Source organism: Grampus griseus (assembly GCF_964374135.1).
Source record: "Grampus griseus genome assembly, chromosome: 11".
Lineage (NCBI taxonomy): Eukaryota > Metazoa > Chordata > Mammalia > Artiodactyla > Delphinidae > Grampus > Grampus griseus.
In genome coordinates, this window is record NC_139005.1 from 63,856,652 (window position 1) to 63,875,519 (window position 18,868).

The 18,868-nt window shown below is 38.8% G+C and overlaps 1 protein-coding gene across 2 annotated transcripts in view; it reads left to right on the top strand.

The window, feature by feature from the left end:
* SYT1 (synaptotagmin 1) overlaps positions 1 to 18,868 on the top strand; it is a gene marked incomplete at both ends in the record, with an annotated part of 539,370 nt that overhangs the window by 439,085 nt on the left and 81,417 nt on the right. For both annotated transcript variants that reach the window (XM_082666570.1, XM_082666569.1), the window contains one exon: positions 15,546 to 15,663. In XM_082666570.1, the coding sequence (XP_082522696.1) occupies positions 15,546 to 15,663 (118 nt within the window). The remainder of the gene's footprint in view (positions 1 to 15,545; positions 15,664 to 18,868) is intronic.

The window sequence follows — 18,868 nt, forward strand, 5'->3', positions numbered from 1 at the left end:
TCTGCTCCTCTGAGAAACCTTTCATCTCAATAGTCTGCAGGTATACATGGAAGACCTTGAGACGGTCATTCAGAAATTGTAGCCTGCTGACTCCTGTACACTCAGGAAGACATGAAAGCAATTGCAAATTGCTTAACAGGGGGTGCAATATTAGAGATGAAGAATCTGGCTATGAACACTTCCACCAGGGAAGTGCTGCCATGTGACATTTTTTTCCAGTTCAGCACCTTGTGCTAATAGTATCTTACAGGCTTAGTATTAGATACTATTGAACAATGATTACCCAATATAAAAAGAAAATTAAAATTTCACGAGATTTGCCAGATAGAAGAAAAAGCATGGACTTCGATGCTTAACAAACCTGTGTTCTGGGTTCTAATAACCATGTTACGTTAACAAAGTTACTCCACAGGGCTGAGCCTCAGTTTGTCCATTTATGAAGTAGAGACAATGATAACCTGTACTTCATGGCTGTGAAGATATGGAATAAATCATATGAAGTATCCAACACATAGAAGCTGATCTGTAAAAGGCAGCCCGATTTTTTTTTTTTTTTTTTTTTTTTTGTGGTATGCGGGCCTCTCACCGCCATGGCCTCTCCCGCCGCGGAGCACAGCCTCCGGACGCGCAGGCCCAGCGGCCATGGCTCACGGGCCCAGCCGCTCCGCGGCATGTGGGATCTTCTTGGACCGGGGCACGAACCCATGTCCTCTGCATCAGCAGGCGGACTCTCAACCACTCCACCACCAGGGAAGCCCTACATAACAATTTTATACATATTCTTTTTAGCTTCAAATTCAAAATGATGTCCCTTAGATTTCACATATTCTTTCGCTGAGTCAAAAGATTTTGGGGGGTCATCTGAAGTATATATGGTGATTTTTTTTTAAATTTATGTCATTTTTACTTATTTGCCAAAAATATGCATGAAAGCAATGGAAATAAGGATTACCTCAGGCTCTTAATTTGTCCCTTTGCAGAATTTATTGAACAATAATGGTTACTACTTTTCTAAGAAAGAGTTCATGGAAATCTGCAAACTACTTTAAGGTACAGTGTTGGCAAACATGCTTTTATGGGATTTCAAATGTGAAAAAGTTCTCTTTTTAAATTTTTATACTGGGACATCCCTTGTGGCACAGTGGTTAAGAATCTGCCTGCCAATGCAGGGGACATGGGTTCGAGTCCTGGTCCGGGAAGATCCCACATGCTGTGGAGCACCTAAGCCTGCGTGCCACAACTACTGAAGCCTGCACGCCTAGAGCCCGTGCTCCGCAACAAGAGAAGCCACCACAATGAGAAGCCCATGCACCACAATGAAGAGTAGCCCCCTCTCTCAGCAACTAGAGAAAGCCTGCACGCAGCAACAAAGACCCAACGCAGCCAAAATAAATAAATTTATAAATAAATTTTTAAAAATTTTATATTGCTCTCCATTAACAGGATATCACATAATAAAATCCGAGATGAAAACCATAGATAAAAACTAAATCCTAATAAAATGATAAAAAATCACCTGACGAAATTGGCCAGAAATTTATGGGTCCATTTTCTCAGTCACATTTTCTAGAAGCTAAGTTTCCTTCATTAAAAATATGATGTTCAAAGTTGAAAACCAGAATGCCATTACAAATAAAAGAGGAAAATTATCACAGTTTAAAATGCCTTGAGTTACAGTTGCATAACACACATTCTTAAAAATTCTTTTAGTCGTCATTTCGCATAAAAAAATCTGTGATGTCCTTTACATAACAATAAAAACAAAACCCTGACATCTCAGCAGGTCACTCCAGCTGTCAGTCTGAATACATGCAAAATGAAGCAAATAAGATATACCTATGTGCTTTCTTTGTCTGAAGACGATAGCTTCCAAGCAAATTCACATCACACTCATTTGCAGATAAACTATATTTTTGCACTGTGTGATGTAGTGACTTCCACATTTCCATGCAAGGAACCACTGAATTCCCTAATGATCTGATTTTCTTAACGATGAGCACCAGTGAACTTTCCCCTAGGCAAACCAGATGGAAACGAAATTGTTTCTGCAAAATGAACAATTTGTGAAATGTTGGCAAATTGAATTCCAAATATACTTAGAGATGATCTTGACTTCCTCTGTAAGTCTGCCACAACATGCAGTGCATTTAAGGCCTACATGAGAAATACACTAATTATCTGCATAACCTTTAAGGAAAAATAAATGAGAACAGAAGATCACCACTGGAGAGAGAAAAGCCAAACTCTGATAAAGTAGTAATGTGTAGATGGGACCGTTTCACTAAGAAACTGAGATTAATGTAGATGTTGTTAGAGGTGTTCACTTATCACCTTTGAGATTGGTGATCTATTTTGTGAAGGGGGTAACTCAAGCTAAGCAAATTTCTTCACAATGTTTCAAGTCAGTTACATAGCCAAGATGAAAATATAAATTCAAATGCCTAATCTATATGCATATAATTTACAACTCCATATATTTTTATCTTTATCTGAAAACTGAATTAACTGGGCTGTTCATGAGAAAGATTTTGTTTCCATTATCCACAATCTGATTATATTACTATTTTCACAGTGACACTTAAACTATCAAGCAGATGCAACATACTTGTGGTACAGAAGATGGACTGTACTTTTCTCTTTATCTCAATAATCCTTACAGGTCTCCTCGTATCCCATCCATGGAGGGTTGCAATGCCCCTGGAGATGGCCATAGTCATAACTGGGATTCAGAAATTCAAATATTCCACCTCAGCTGTTATATCATCAAGTAATGAGGATTCTTTTGCATCTTTACAAGATTCAGCTACTCAATGTCTAATAAATAATGAAGTAGTGGAAACTATTTAAAAATGGTTATTCTACTGATATTAACCTAGTAAGAAAATGATATTAATACATCTCATGTACAGGTTTAGTATTTCAAAGCTCTTTTCTTTGATTTCATTTTATTCTTACCAGTTCTTTACTAGAAAATGTAGTTGCATTATTATATATAAATCTAGTTAGAGTTTCTCTTCAACCAAACTAGCCAAATTCCCAGTGTTATTCGCGTATCATTTTTAAAACCTATTCCCAAACAGTAACTGTTTTCTCTTTGGCTCTTTTATGTTTTTGTCCTGTCTAGTTTTTCCGCTAATGATATTTATCCATTGTCCTTGGCATGTCTGCTCTCTCAGAAAGCTTGATCCCCAAGATTCCACTTCCATATTCTCTTTGCCTTTAATAAGAAACCCAAATGATATCTTAACTCTAAAGAAACTTTATTGTCAGCTATGTGCTCGACAGTTTTTTGTTTTTACATCACTAGTGCATATAGCATAGCTTTTCATTTCTCCCCCATCAGAGTCTTGGCCAACTGATTCCAAATTTTTCTTACAATAGCACAAAAACTAAAAATTGGCATTTCCTCTGTCCTATCCCTTTTCTACAGTAAGACACAATGGCTCTTGACCTGTAACTTTATATCGACTTTTAGCCGTATGGCAGACACTCTGTTAGGCAAAAGTGATGAAAATATAAGCCTTGTTTAATGAAAGAGGCAAATAGGAAACAGGCATCTTGTGTGTAATATTATAAGTGCTATACTGAGAGTTTAAAAAGGTGTCATTGTAACAAAAATAGGGAAGAAAAGCCATTCATGAGAATGGCCAGAGGATGACTCAGTAGAGATGACAGCTGAGAATTAAGAGGAGTCCAGTAGTAAAACAAAGGGAGGGAGGTTATACCAGTTAAAGGAAGCAGATGTCCAAAGATACGAAAGCACAAAAGAACATGGTGCAATCAACATGCAATAGTTCTTGTTCTGTTGCCTGCAATCCAGAATGAATCTGCTTTCGTGTGGTAACATTTCTGTTGTATAAGTGTGCATCTCCTTTGCTATTTCTTTATATAATACTTTTATCATTTTCCTTTGTATGTCCATGGGCTTCATCCTCTGCTCTGGTGTCATCTTCATAGGTTTTCCTTTGTATTTTCAAAAATCTGTTCAAGTGAGACCACCCTTTCCAAGAGTCTGTCAAAAGGGCGGTTGTGTTTAACCTGAATCCTCCTACTTCTGCTCTCTTAATTCTTCTTGCTCATATAGATTATGAGAACCAGAACAGTCAAAAAGCTGGTCTTCTTCTTCCCCTGCTACACGTTCACACATCTAACCCATAATCCATCCCTTTCCGAAAATCCATCCCCCCACTCCTGTGGCATTCTTCCCCTACTGATGGGTATCAAGAACCCCCAGACCAATCCCTTCAGGAATGTTCACTTCCCCCTTTATTGTCAAGTACTTGCACTTTATTGGAAGATAAAGTAAACAGACTGGCTTTTCCCCCGACCCCTTACTCTCTTTTTCAAGTTTCTTTTCTCTCCTCTATTCCTTTCTCTATTTTTTCCCCACTGCCTTGCCTCTCCAACCTCAATTTATTGGCTTTTTTTCCCGTCTTCTCTCTTTTTTCAAGGCTCCCATTTGCTATGGACAGCCCCCTTGGCAAGCTGAAGCCGCAAGTGGAAAAGCTGGACTTGGCCCCTATGACCTCCCTCACCTTGCTTAAGTGGCTTTTCTCCCCTTGCAGCTTCTGTGTGACTAGCCTAGTGCATAGCGTGCTCTTTTTGTTGCCTTCTTTTTGGTTCTCTTCTCCGTGATTGTAAGCTCCTCTTGGCTCACAGGTGGGTCTTACGTAATCCTCACGGAAAGAAAGAGCAGGCACGATTCATCTATTTTAATGGTGCAGGAAGAACTTGCTTGCAGTGCTCCCCTGAGGTGGTTGGTGGCAGAACTCAAGTCTACGGAGCATTTGCCTTCCCTTTCACCCAGACCTCCCTGAGAAGAAGGAAAACCTTCCTGGGGAATGGTGTCTCCTACTTGTGTGGTATTACCATTCCTTCTGGATTTCTTGGTCACCACCCCAGAACTAAAAAGGGAAAGTGTTCTTTGGATAAAACAGCACCTTGGCTTCTGAGTTCTCTCTGTCAAGACCCTATTCCCCCATGGTACCTTTCACGTTAGTTAGGATGCACCAGTAAACGTAGCTATGGAGTGAGAGGTCAGGGTACCAAGTTTTTGCAGTTGTTGAGTATGATTAGTAAACATTTAATGCTGCTCTACCAGAAAGACTATGTATAAATCATTCAAATGCTTATCTCTGCCAGTAAAAATGACACATCTCAGAGTTGAAAGTGCCAAACTATGCCTTCCAAGGATTACCTGGCATTGTTTTTCATGACTGCTCCAGCACCAATGGCCCACCTTCTGGCATATTATTTATGTATAATGGCTTCCTTTATAATTGCCTAGGTCAAATTTGCATTTTTATGTAGAAATAGGTTGCTCATATTTCAAAATTACTTAGTATCCACACTTCCGGTTTAAAAGAAGATAACACTGGTTCCCATAATCCAAATTTAACTATTTGGAAGAGGCCCCAAAAGTCACATGAAGACAAGAAAATAGAATATTTAAAATTGGGTCTGACCTAGAAAATCAAGGACATGTAGCTAACAGAGAGAGAATGTTAAAGGGACAAAGCAACGTGGTCTCTTTAGATACTTTCCACAAACGTTCTGCATTATTTCCCTTCGCTTCACATGTCCTCATACAATTGGGTCATTCACCTGGATTCCTACTAGGCGCTCTGACTGACTAAGGCAGCATCCCTAGCTATGGAGACATACTCACCATCTTTGGCGTTTTTGCCCGTCTCCACTCACTTAGATAAATCTTCCATAACCCAAAGAACTGTCAACTAAAATTTAATACCATGATGGATTGCCATGTCATCCTCTAGGGGGCAAAACAGCGTTTCATATTATTTTAAAGGACTCCTAGAGATCTAAAACTTTAGGGGAAGGGAATGAATGGTGGAATTTCAGGCCCCAAAGCACACTACAGAATGAAGAATCTTTTGACAAGGACATTGCCAGGACTCACTTTCCATTCTACATTCTGGTCGCATTCCCCTGTCCACCACTTGAAATTCTCATTTGAAATTAACCAAAACAAATTCCTCTACCTTCTCTATACTGGTCCTTCCAAATATATATTTCTAAAATGGCACTAATCATTTTATGTTGAACTTTTGTTTTTATGCTTGTCCCCCTCAACACAGAATAAGTTTCTTAAGGTCAAGGACAAGTTTTCATCATCCATTCTTCCTAGTACCTTGCACCATGACTGACATATTGAAAACACAAAATAAGCATTTGGCAAACTGAATTAATGAAGTATAAGCATTGCTCATTTTCTACTAACCACAGAAAGTGAAATGGATCACTAATCATACTTTTGAAAACACTGTTTAGAATTCATTCATTTATTTCTATTAATTATGTAAGGCTAGGCTACAGTAAGAAGTTGGCCCAAACATGTAATGGTTCAGCAAAAGAAATTTATTTCTTGCTCACTCAGTAGTACAAAGTGGTTCCACATTGGCAGGTAGGGTTCTTTTACTGTGCCATTTGGGGATCCTGGCAAACTGAACCTCTGCCATCTACAGCACGTGGCTTCGAAGGTCACAGAGGTCACTGTCACAGTCATAGGAGAGAGGAAAGATCATACAAAGTAGTTATGGGGGATTGAGTCTAGAAGGGCACACTTCACTTCGGTTCACAGTCCATTGGCTAGAATCCAATCACAAGACCTCATCCAACTGCAAGGAGGGCTGAGAAATGTAGTCTAGCTATGTGTCCAGGAAGAAGAGAATGGATTTTGACAAACAACTAGCAGTCTCTGTCAGAGTTGAGCACTCAAATATGCATGCATTCTTTGTCTCAATGAATATGTGCTAATCATATCTTACATGCCAGAACTATGCATACAGATTAAAAGGGTACTGTATAAAGATGGTCAAGTTCATGTAAGTGAGATGCAATCCAATAATCACACAAATCAATATCTGATTGCTGTATATCATTACAATTACTGGGCATGATTATAGTAATGATAACTATAGTCAAAACTTCAAAAGAAGAGTATAAGGAACCACTAAAGAATATTTAAGAAAGGCTTTACTTAGTCTTGGAGTCAGGTAAGGCTCCTCTAAATAAATGTTGAGGTAAGGTCTGAAAGATGAGTAAAGGTTACATAAAAGGGAGAATAACGAAAGGACAGAATGTGTCAAGCAAAAGGAACTGTTCATATGGTGGTGCTAAGAGTACAGTTAACATGACTTATTTCATGATATGAAGAAGCCTGATATGAAGAGGCTGAGGAGTAAGCAGGAACAAGACATTGAAGAATATTTTAACTGGTGGTAAAGTTGTGGATCTTTATCCCAAGAGAGACAGAAGACCTACTTGAGGATTTTAAGTAGATTTGTTATTTAAGAGGCCGACTCTGCCCACTATATTCCAGGAGTAAATTGGAGGAGGACAATTTAGAGACTATTAGAATATCCCAGGTGACAGATTATTGGATTAGGGGGTAAATACTCTAATATTGAAATATTAGAGATTTATTGGAAAACGATGGAAACAAGTGAACCCACTTGAGAGATTTCTAATAGATAAAATCAGATCTCTAAAGAAGTCAATGGTCAGTGATAATGCCCAGTTTTCTGGCTTTAGCAACTGTTTGGAGGCGGTTACCAATACTGAAATAGAGTGAACCAGGCTTGTGAGAAATGTAATGCAATTCAGTTTTTGGCATTTGAGTCTAAGATCTTTATTTAACGTACTAATGTGGAAATGACAAGGAAGCAGTGGATATATAAGTCTGGAGTCCAGATAAAAGATCGGAACTGAAGAAACAATCTTGGGAATCACTTCTGGATTGTAACTAAAGCCATAGACAGGGACAATATCAGTTTAAGAAGAAAAGAAATGGGCTTGGACTAGAATCAGTGGCCAGAGAGGCAGATAAATCAAGAAAGCCTCCAGAATTACAGAATCCAGGGAAGAGAGAGAAGTCAACACATCCTGCTGAGAGTTCAGGTTAATGAAACCTGAAAAATATTTATGACTTACCAAGATGGATGTCATTTGAAAACTTGGCAGAAACAATTTCAATTCAATAAAGTAATGGAGAAATCAGTAGAACATGAACAAATAGGGACAGTGAATGTAGACAATTCATTCAAGAAGTTTGGCTTCTCTAGATAGTGCCTATTTCGACCACCCTCTTCCCTATATATGGCACTATGTATGGGGAAGAAGGTGGTTGAAATAGGATTTTTGTTATAATAGCAAGTGCTCACATAGTACGTTTTATGTGCCAAGCACTCTTCTAATTACTTTACTTTGCCTTGTATTTTACCATGTTTATTTTGTTCCTTGGTTTTGTATGCTTTATTGTGCCCTAGTATCTAGGACAGTGGTGGCCCATAGGAGATGCCCAATAAATGTTTGATGAACAAATAGTTAATGCCCATGTCTCAGTCCAGTGCTCTCTCCATCACTCTGTACTGCACTGTACTGTTATTTTTAATAGGCATTTTGATTTTCTATTTTCATCATTTCTAGAGCACTTCAGAATATCCACTTTTCTGTTGTTAATTCTTATTTCTAATAGGACTACAAGTGTATCTCTTCATCAAAGTAGAAGTTAAAGATATAGTGAAAAAAATTTGAAGATGTAAATCATAAATAGAAATCTGTCCTTAATTAAATTACATACATATTATACTTATAGAAGAGTAACTTGTTTAAGCGCTTAGAGACTTTGCCCGTGCATCCCTGTGCCTGGAATATTCTTGCCCTGTCCTTCAAGGGGTTCACATTGACTCTTCCTGTGGAATCTTCCCATCTCAGCTCAGGTATTTTCTCTTCAAGCACACTTACATGTCACCAATCCCCCATATATACTAGCTCCAGCTGAAAGGGGAAAGCTGGAAGACTTGTCCTAAAGCTACATTTGCATGGCAAGCACATTTGTTTTACAAAGAATGTTTATTTGGGGTGGCTGGAAAAATTTATCCTTGATTATTGGGGGTATAAATCTCCAAATAAAGTCTTCCTTCCTTAATTCTATCACTAGACCCTGGCAAGTTTCAACCTTCTCCTCTTTGCCCCCAGAGTATTTGTGCCACCTGTTCAGTGCAGTTAACACATGATATTGTTATTCTGTTTAAATTTGTCTTTCTACTACATTCTGAACTTGTTTAAAGTCATCTTACTCCTCTAGGTATCTATGGAGCCTAGACTAGACCCTGGAAGAGTTTATGATGGAACTTAATCATTGCTTAGTAAGAAATGAATAGTTGAATGCATATGAAGTTAATCAATTACATGGTAACCTCACAAAAATAAGTATTAAAAGAAATAACATAGTCTCATTCACCTGAACCATTTACTGTCCATTTGCACGCTAGGCCAGATTCAGTCTTTTTAGCCTGGGTACATCCACAGCAACATTTCACACTGTGACCATCTGGACCATTAGATGTAAATACCGATTTGCAGATACTTCAGGGGTAGAAGAGTAGTTATGGGAATAAAAAGAATTTGAAAGATACTACCACACAAAGGATATGTTTAAAGCCACCCTACCTGTTATTAAAATTAAAAACCTGACATTGACCTTTCCTATAAACGAATAATATCTTTGTATTTTTACAAATGGAGAACACGCAAATAGTCTAGATTTTCATTTTGAGAGATTGGACTACCATTTGTCTGTCACCTCTAAATAGATGCCCAACCTCAGAAAAAAACCTTCTATTCAGAGAGAATATCTCCAGTTTAACACATAGAAAAATCTTAAGATTAACATAAATAGAATATGTCCTTTTAAAATGTCACAGCATTAAGTCAATTCAGGTACCTTTTTAAAACTCATTCAAAAGTATAGCATTTCCAACAAGTGTGTGAACTTAGCCCCATTTGCAAAGATCATTAAAGTGAACACCTCTCTCTACACATAAAATGATGGATGGTGCTATAAAAAACAGCATATATTCATTTTAATCAAGCTTTTTATTTACCCAATGGAGATGACCTCTGTTCTAGTATCTATAATGCTTTTCAAAAAGGAAAGGTATTACTGTAGTTGTCTATATTAAATCATTAATTCATGTCTACTCTATTCAGTGGATGCTTTTAAAAAAATATCAGAATTATCAAGCTGCTCAGAACAAAGGTGCTTTCTGATTGTCAGCTCCATATTCTAAAAGAGCAGGTTAATTTCTCTGAATCTCACAGTTGGAACTTTCTAACACTAACTGGCAGTTTCCACCTAGTGATCAAGGCAATTGACTAAAATAAATTATACATAAAGCTGAGACTTCTAATAGTAGTAAGGTCCCTTCATGAGCTAATCATACCAGCAAAAGCACTCATCTGTCGGCTGCAACCCCATAGGGTCTTGAAATTATCGTATAAAAACTGCACTTCCAAGAATGTTTTCGTTTCCAGTTTCATGAAAGGACTAACTGAGCCATGTCTACAGAACTAGGAACAAAGAAAGACCTCTGAATATATTCATTAGTTGACTTGTTGATTAACTAGAAACACTGTTGATATATCGAGTACTAGTGTCCATACTGTTTACAAAACAAGACTGGTGAGGCTCTCTTTTCAATGCAATCAACCAACAGTTATTTCTAAGCCCCTATCATGTGCCTTATTAGGTAGTATCAAGTACAATCCCTCTTCTTCTGGAGATTAGGGTGAGGGGAACTCGCAAATATGAATAGGGGAAAATATCTCTAGGCACCATACTACTGGCTATAAAGCAATTAATTACTAGTAGAAATCCTTGTGCACTCTGGAGATACTTAAAGATATGGAACTTGGACTAGGGCTTAATGGTTAGGGGTAATTTAATTAGGCATAATAAGGGACTACAGACATTGTAGATGAATTTCCTGACTAAGCAAAAATCTGGTGATGGGAAGGAAGATAGCTCAGAGACGTAGTCATTGCTGTGGTGACCCCTCCACACACACTCAGTCTTGCACCATCTTCATGATGAAGGCATTTATTCCACTGGCCAAGAGTGTTGATGGCTGACACTCGTAACAACTGAGTTGCTCCTTCTTAGAATCTCCCTCACAGCTGAGGAGGCCCTGGTCCAAGATGTGGGGAAAGGCCACATCCAAAGACCGGTGGCTTCAGGAGCATAAAAGTCATCTCTTCAGAATTTAGAACATCTCTGAAGAGCTATTTTAGCTCCAGAACTTCCTATAGGATCGACTGAGGCCTTTGGTGTGACTGCATCATAGCCCAACTTCTCCACCTGAGCCATCCTGCTTTCTGCATTCTCCCACAGGTGTTGATTCAAAGGACACATCCCAATCTCCCATTTGCAAATCAGTTTGCTTCCATGGAGAACCCAACCTGTGGATACTGAGGACATTGACTATAATTGATAGTAGGGAATCTGCATTTATTCCATCAATAGGAATCATACAGCTCTGCTCTGTGCCAGCCATCTCTTGTGGATCTCATACTCTGGTGGGGAAAACCTCAACAAAATAGAACTTCGAGCAATATGTGCTAGGATGAAAAAAAAAGCAGGGCATGGGGGTAGGTAGTGTGAGTGTTTAGGAGTGGATGGAACCTCTTCAGATAGCATGGCCATATAAAAGGTCTCTAAAGAGGTGATATGTAAAGCAGAAAGCTAAGCAAACTAATAGAACAATCCATGATAGTATCTGGGGGAAGAATACTGCAGGCAGAAGGAAGAGCATAGGCAAAGGGTCTGAGGTCAAAGTGTACCTAACGGGTTTGGAGGAGAGAAAGTAAGATCGGGAGTATAATGGTAGGAGATGGAGGGGTGAGACCCCCATCTATAAGGCCTTTAAGTGTAAGGAATACAGATTATTCTAAGTGAAATGGGAATACATTGAAGGGCTTTGAGTAGGATTGTCTCATGACCAGATTTCCACTTTGAAAAGATCAGTCTGCCTTCTATGTGAGGAAGAGTCTAGAAAGGAGCAAGAGTTGAAACAGAGTGGCTATCAGGAGGCTATTAGAGAAGTCTAGGTCAGGAATTATGTGATGCTTTAGACTTAAGGTTACCAATAGTCATGGTTTGCCTGGGATCGAAGTCTCCCAGTGTACAGGACTTGTGAGGCTTAAACCCGTAGAGTCTTGAGCAAATGAGGGTGGTTGGTCACCCTTCTTGGACTAGAATGATGACCCTATAAATGGGGAGATACAGTCAAATTCAAAATATATTCTGAAGATTGAGTAGGTAGTGAAGTTGAAGAAAAAGATTTGGATAGTTAGGGCAAAGAATAGAGCTTCTTGAAAGCCAGGAAGATGGGTTTGGACCTTTGAAAGATTAGCTTGGCATTAGTATGTGGTCTACATTGGACTTTGGTGAGACTATGACTTAAAGAAATCTTTGCTCAGACTATTTCAAAAGAGATGACAGAAGTATTTAGGGCATAGTCTCACAGAGTGGAAATGGAGGTGAAGGGGATAGAGGTAGTGGTGGAGGCCATGGTGTAGGGTGATGGTAGTAATGGCAGCAAATGGTAGAGATGCAGGTCATATTGGAAGTGGAGGTGGTGAGGGTAGAGGTCATGCTGATGATGGTGGTAGAAAAAAGTGAAAGAAAAAATACAGTTGAACATACATTACCCAAAAAAAGAAATGTCAAGACTTGTAGGCTGAATGACTAGAGGAAAACAAAAGGTAAGGTGGCCACTGGAAACAGATGAGTTAGCGACCCTGACAGGTAAGAGTGTTGAAAAGGCAAACAGTTGAGGGGAGGGTTTGCTGATGAACATCCATTTAGTAAGACAATCTAAAAGTGAAAGGAGAATATCCTAGTGGGCGGTCAGTTAGGAATATTAGTTTCTACCATTCCAGATGACAGTCTGACACTAAAGAAAACTCAGGGGCTTCCCTGGTGGCGCAGTGGTTGAGAGTCCGCCTGCCGTTGCAGGGGACACGGGTTCGTGCCCCGGTCCGGGAAGATCCCACATGCCGCGGAGCGGCTGGGCCCGTGAGCCATGGCCGCTGAGCCTGCGCGTCCGGAGCCTGTGCTCCGCTGCGGGAGAGGCCACAACAGTGAGAGGCCTGCGTACCGCAAAAAAAAAAAAGAAAAGAAAAGAAAAAGAAAACTCAGGATCAAGTCAAAAGACTTTGAGCATTAGCTCCATGCTAATGTAAACCTTATGTAAACCGAGTTTAAAAATTTTAAAGCACTGAAAAGCAACTTCAGTTGATTAACATAAAAATACATGCTTAATTTGGCATACCAATTATGATGATTTTATGAGCAAATGAAATCTTACATGTTCAAGTTCCTAAGTTAATGAATTAAATGGAGATCTGTAAAAGGTGCTAAAATAAGTACTTTTCTCTATTTCCCTTTCTCCCAAAATATCCACTTTGAAATCCAGTCACTCATTCTTCCCCCATCCCATAGCTTTAAAATTAGAGGTAACTTGACATATTTCTTCTACTTGAGGTATGGTTTTTTCCAACTGCAACTGCTTTCTTCTGAAACTAAATATGTAAAATCTTAAAGATTCCCTAGATATCCTAAGATTGAAGAATAAAAGTATACTAGAAGTTATGACAACTCTTCGTTTAGAACACCTGAGATGCCTATAAAGTGTGGAATTAGATTATGGGCCACGAAGAACGGTGTCATTTAAGAGAGAACGGCTGATTAGGATGCTTAGAGTGACCTGGTTCTCCAGCAGTTCCCCAGGAAGGTTACTGTGGCAAATAGACTCCTGCAAAGAGAACCCTTCTGATGAGGATTTCTGAACAGGAGTTTTGTTCATTTACCTTTGTCTTGTCTCCTAAGGTTCAGATGAATTTGTCCATCCTTTGTATTAATTTCTGTGCTATCGAGGCCCGTTCTGTATTTTCAGAGACTATGAAATGTAATCTAGTCCGCTAGATTCTCCTGATGTGTACATTAATTCCTAGGGGTGAGTAGGCACATTACAAGTAACTATTATCTACACTAGTGGAAGAGAGGTATGACCTAGATAATTCAAAATGAGGGAATTAGCTCCAATTTCCATATATTTACTTTTTGAAAATATGTGGAAAGTGATAATTCAGGGAAGGACCTTGTCTTCAAGGAGTTTTTAGTCATGTGGGGAAATTAAGACACGCACAGTAAGACCAAAAAAGTCCCCTTAGTAACGTAAGAGATATGTGGGTAAGGTGCTATGGGAACTCAAGAAATGAAAGAACCATGGCTATACACACATGTGGTGATATTTTCAAAAGCATTACATAAGCAGAAAGTACCATTTCTCTCTTCCTCTCTCTCTCACGTGCGCGCACACGCACACACACAGACATTGAATATATTACTTCTCACCTATCGATAAATTATAGAACAGGTAGATACCCTTTCCTTTTTGAAAGATGGATTTAATGAGTACCCCCCAAAAAAGGAATTGCATTTTCTTAATTTGTTGGATTACATCTGGGCAGTTAATTTAGCCAATTTAACATATGTCAAGATACAGAGAAGGCCAAAAACAGCCAAATTAGGAGTACAACAGGAGAAGACCTGAGGATATGGCCTTCTGTACCTCACTCCTATGTTAGAAATCTATCTGCAAAAGTCTGGCACAACCATTACCTTCTTTGGAATTACTATTGGAGGAGGGATGGGCAGGGAAAAGATGCAAAGAAATAAACCCTGATTTGCCATACATATACTTAATGCCGTATGTCAGTGAGCAGTCTAGCACCTCCAGCATCTGAGAATACAACAAACTGCACACCCTTGCCCCCTCTCTCATGCATTAATATGAATGCAAAAATCTTCCTCATGTTCAATTACCAAAGTTCTTAGTTATCCTAAAGAGTAAAACACTTAAGGTGGCCTCTTTTCTGAAAAAGGTGAAAGTTCTATATAGCGTCAACATTTTAAACTCTTCAGTTATTCAGAGATGCTCAAATATAGGATTGGTGAATGTTCTTGAAACTAAAATATGATACCAATGAAATAGCGTGAGGGTATATGAGAAACTTTGTGTTACTGTGTATTTCACTTTTTTGACCCACTGCTTAGATTTTTATAAATTTTAGGATAAGGAAAAAGAAAGTTAGACCTCACTTGAAATGAGTAAAACTAAAAGTGCAAAAACTTATCTACGTTTTTGCCTTTTTGCCTTTCTGCTGTTAGGAATTTACAATTTCTCATCAATAAATAGAATTTAAATGGAACATGGAAACAAGTATTTTTCCCCCAAAAGTCTAAGTATTACACATAATCCTATTTGAAATGTCAAAAGACAAAAAAGTAGGTAGGTTGAGTCTACCAAAAAAGTGTTAGGCTCTTTTCAAAACTATTTAATCAAGTTATTAATTTTTGCCAAGAGTTTTGCAGTACTATTCAGAAAGCAGTCTCTAAAAAAGTTGTCTTGGTCCCATCTCCTGAACCATTGAATTATGGATATATTTTGATGAATGTTAAAGTATAGATGAGCTAATTAAAAACTGAAATGAGTTATAGTCACTCTTGATGATACCTTAGTGAATGAAAGACCACTGGGTAAATGCCAGTGAACGTTAAGAGTTTTCAAATTCTAATTGTCATAATCCCCCTCCCTGAGGAGTTTACAGTGTTTATGTACAAACCACATTCACCTTTATTTGAAAAATTACTTATACTTTCTTATTGGTTTTCATAGCAAGAGAAATTGGGTGATATCTGCTTCTCCCTTCGCTACGTACCTACTGCTGGCAAACTGACTGTTGTCATTCTTGAGGCAAAGAACCTGAAGAAGATGGATGTAGGTGGCTTGTCTGGTGAGTCTGATGTTTACTGTGTTTTTTGATGCTGTTTCATCGTGGATACCGAATGCACAGCACACGTGCCGCGATGCCCCACTCCTTAATTGGTCACAGTTCTCTTTCCCATGGAACCTGGAAGCAGTTTCAGAATTCATCCCAACACAGAGACCCAGGAAGCCACTCTCAATTTATTAGAATTAGCAGAGAAGATGAGACCTATTTTCCCACTTCACAGCCCAGGTATCAATTGGCAATCCTATAGCTCTGAAAGATGAAAAACTGCTTCTCTTTTGAAAGGCAACACTTATGACCAATTATAATTTTGTTCCCTTTTTTTCTTTTGTTTTTTGGTCAAAATTCATTTATGATATGAAAAATACTGTTTTATCTGAGACTCATTAGGTTAATACTTAATTTATATAATAAAAGACAAATATTAGGTAAGTATATAGCCTAAGATAGTTTTTAGCAATACTGTTTTGTGTGAACATGCATCATTTCAAATATATGTGAACAATAAAATCTGAGGGTGACTCCTCATGGTAATGCATTTATTCTCTACAGCTTGTGTTGGGGATGGGGAAATTTGGGGATTTAAAGTTCTGTAAAACCCAATTTTAGTTTTAAAAAAAAGTGAGTAAAGTATATTCTTTTCTTTTTTTTTAAGTGAGTAAAGTATATTCTTTTTTTTTAACACCTTTATTGGAGTATAATTGCTTTACAATGGTGTGTTAGTTTTTGCTGTATAACAAAGTGAATCAGCTATACATATACATATGTCCCCATATCTCCTCCCTCTTGCGTCTCCCTCCCACCCTCCCTATCCCACCTCTCTAGGTGGTCACAAAGCACCGAGCTGATCTCCCTGTGCTATGCGGCTGCTTCCCACTAGCTATCTATTTTACATTTGGTGGTGTATGTATGTCCATGCCACACTGTCACTTCGTCCCAGCTTACCCTTCCCCCTCCCCATGTCCTCAAGTCCATTATCCTTGCTCAAAAGCAAAGTCAAATGAAGGACTTGTCATTTCCACAGCGGAACACAATTGTTTTTATTTTCTTCTCTGTGTGATTAAATCAGTTATATCCTTGATCTTCTAGTAACTAATTAAAGTGTGAGGAATTTTCTTGATATGGCACAGGGTCAAAAATAGACTATAGTTGTCATTGTTCATGGCTATGGAATTAGATCCAACATTACTGGTGCTTTCTCTAATAAAAATATTGCAAACTTCAAAAGGTCACCCTCATGCAGCATGGTGATTTTATATTATAAAGTGTAACAGCTAAAATATGCTAAAGCTAAGGTTCCACCTACTGAACCACTAATTTGTCAACCAAATTCTCCTGGTGCCTAAATTTACTTCTCTTTATAAATATATTGCCTGGGGAATCTGCACGACTTCTTTCATGTCACTAAGACCCCATTTAAAAACTTGCTGCTTTCATTGCCTAATGGCATTAACAGAGCAAGTTTAAAGCAATAAGCAGTTTCTTTCAAAAATGTAGAGTATTTACTGTGCCTAAGATGCAAAATATATGCATACACCTATGTAAGTATCTATACACATCCACCTTTTCCCGGGTCTGTCCTGTAAAAAGGCCTAGAAACAAAGACTGACCTAGTAGCCATGACCATCCCAGAACCAGAAATGGTGTGAAAATACAATTTCTCACTAGAAGAACCTGGAGCTCATTGGAGAAATGGTAGATTCCAGATGTGGCAAAGGAAGGTATACAAGACAAGCCTAGAACATCTCATCATACCAGAAAGCAAGGAAACTATCAAAGACTAAGGGAGTCATGTCAACAGGCTTAAGAGTCACCTTGAAGAGGCTTCCACTGGCCAAAGATGTGATCATTTGAACATCAGTAATGATAATAAATGCAATGTATTTAAACCTAAAACAAAAGAGTATTTAATGTGCAGAGAAATTTTTAGGCATGAGAACAGTTTACCCCCAGAATTCTACTTAGTATCTTGAAGTCTGACTTCAGACGCCTTTGACCTTTCCGCTTCCTTTGGTTCGATAGCCAACTATCATCATCTAGTTCTCTGCATCCTCTCTCCCACACTTCTTTCCAAACTCCTATGCCAACCACCTCCTCATCACCTCTATCCAGTGCTCTCCTGGTCTTCCTCCCCATTCACCTTAACACCCTTCATCAGAGTTCCAGAAGCAACTCTACCATGAAGCCAGTAACTTCAGGGTCCCTTATTTGTTCTGTCTTCTCCCAAAGTCCTAGAAAGGAGTCCCCATGGTCACAGATAGATATTTCACCCACAATTTGTTAATCACAGTTTGTGCCTCTTGACACTCTCACGCCTCTTCCATCATCCATCTCTCTTGTTGTTCAGCAGCATCAGAGATGCTACAGGCATTTTTGAGGTTTAGCTATGGGAAGTTGGGTCTAGCAGGACATTATTTATGTGGCTTGCAGTCATAACCACTGCTAGGTATCCCAGTGAAGGAAGGGCTCCTGGCATGACTCCTACTACCCATTGGGCTAACTCAACACTGTGACATGGAAGGGGCAAGGCCAGAGGTCATATCTAATTCAGTCTTCGTAACTCTATAAAAGAGAAAAAAATATTCTTTTTTCAAATGCCAAACTACATTTGCTGAAAATAGCTAGTTAACTGGAACCAAAGTGGGCTATTTTGCCAGGGTTTACAATTATAGTAGCTTCACAACCCACCTAACCCAGTTCCACCCCTAAATTTGAAGTATCTGGAATGATTTGGTTGAACAGTTAAATATTAAATTAAGGATATTTAGCCTTGAAATATCCTTAAAGAGTCCTAATCATATGGGCTTCCTGCTGCCTGTAAAATTAAGTCATAATCACTCAGGTCTACATAATATAGATACTTCCAGACTACACCCCACCATATTTCTATATTTGAACCAAGTTGACCAGCACACTGGTCCCCAGAACAGGCGATGGGATTTGCTGCCTCCACTGTTTGCTTAAGTTGTTTCCTTCACCTGGAATCTCTTCCATCCACCAAGGAAGGTCTAGCTAAACCCTATCCATTCTTCAGGCCCAGCTGAAGTCTTATTTCCTCCATCCATTGAACAACTATGTATTGTGTCCCTACTTTATGTTAGGCATTGTTCTGAAACCAGGTTTACATCAGTGGACAGAACAGCCAAAGGACCCTGCCCTCATACAGATTACATTGTAATGTGCGGAAACAGACAGGAAGCCAATAAAT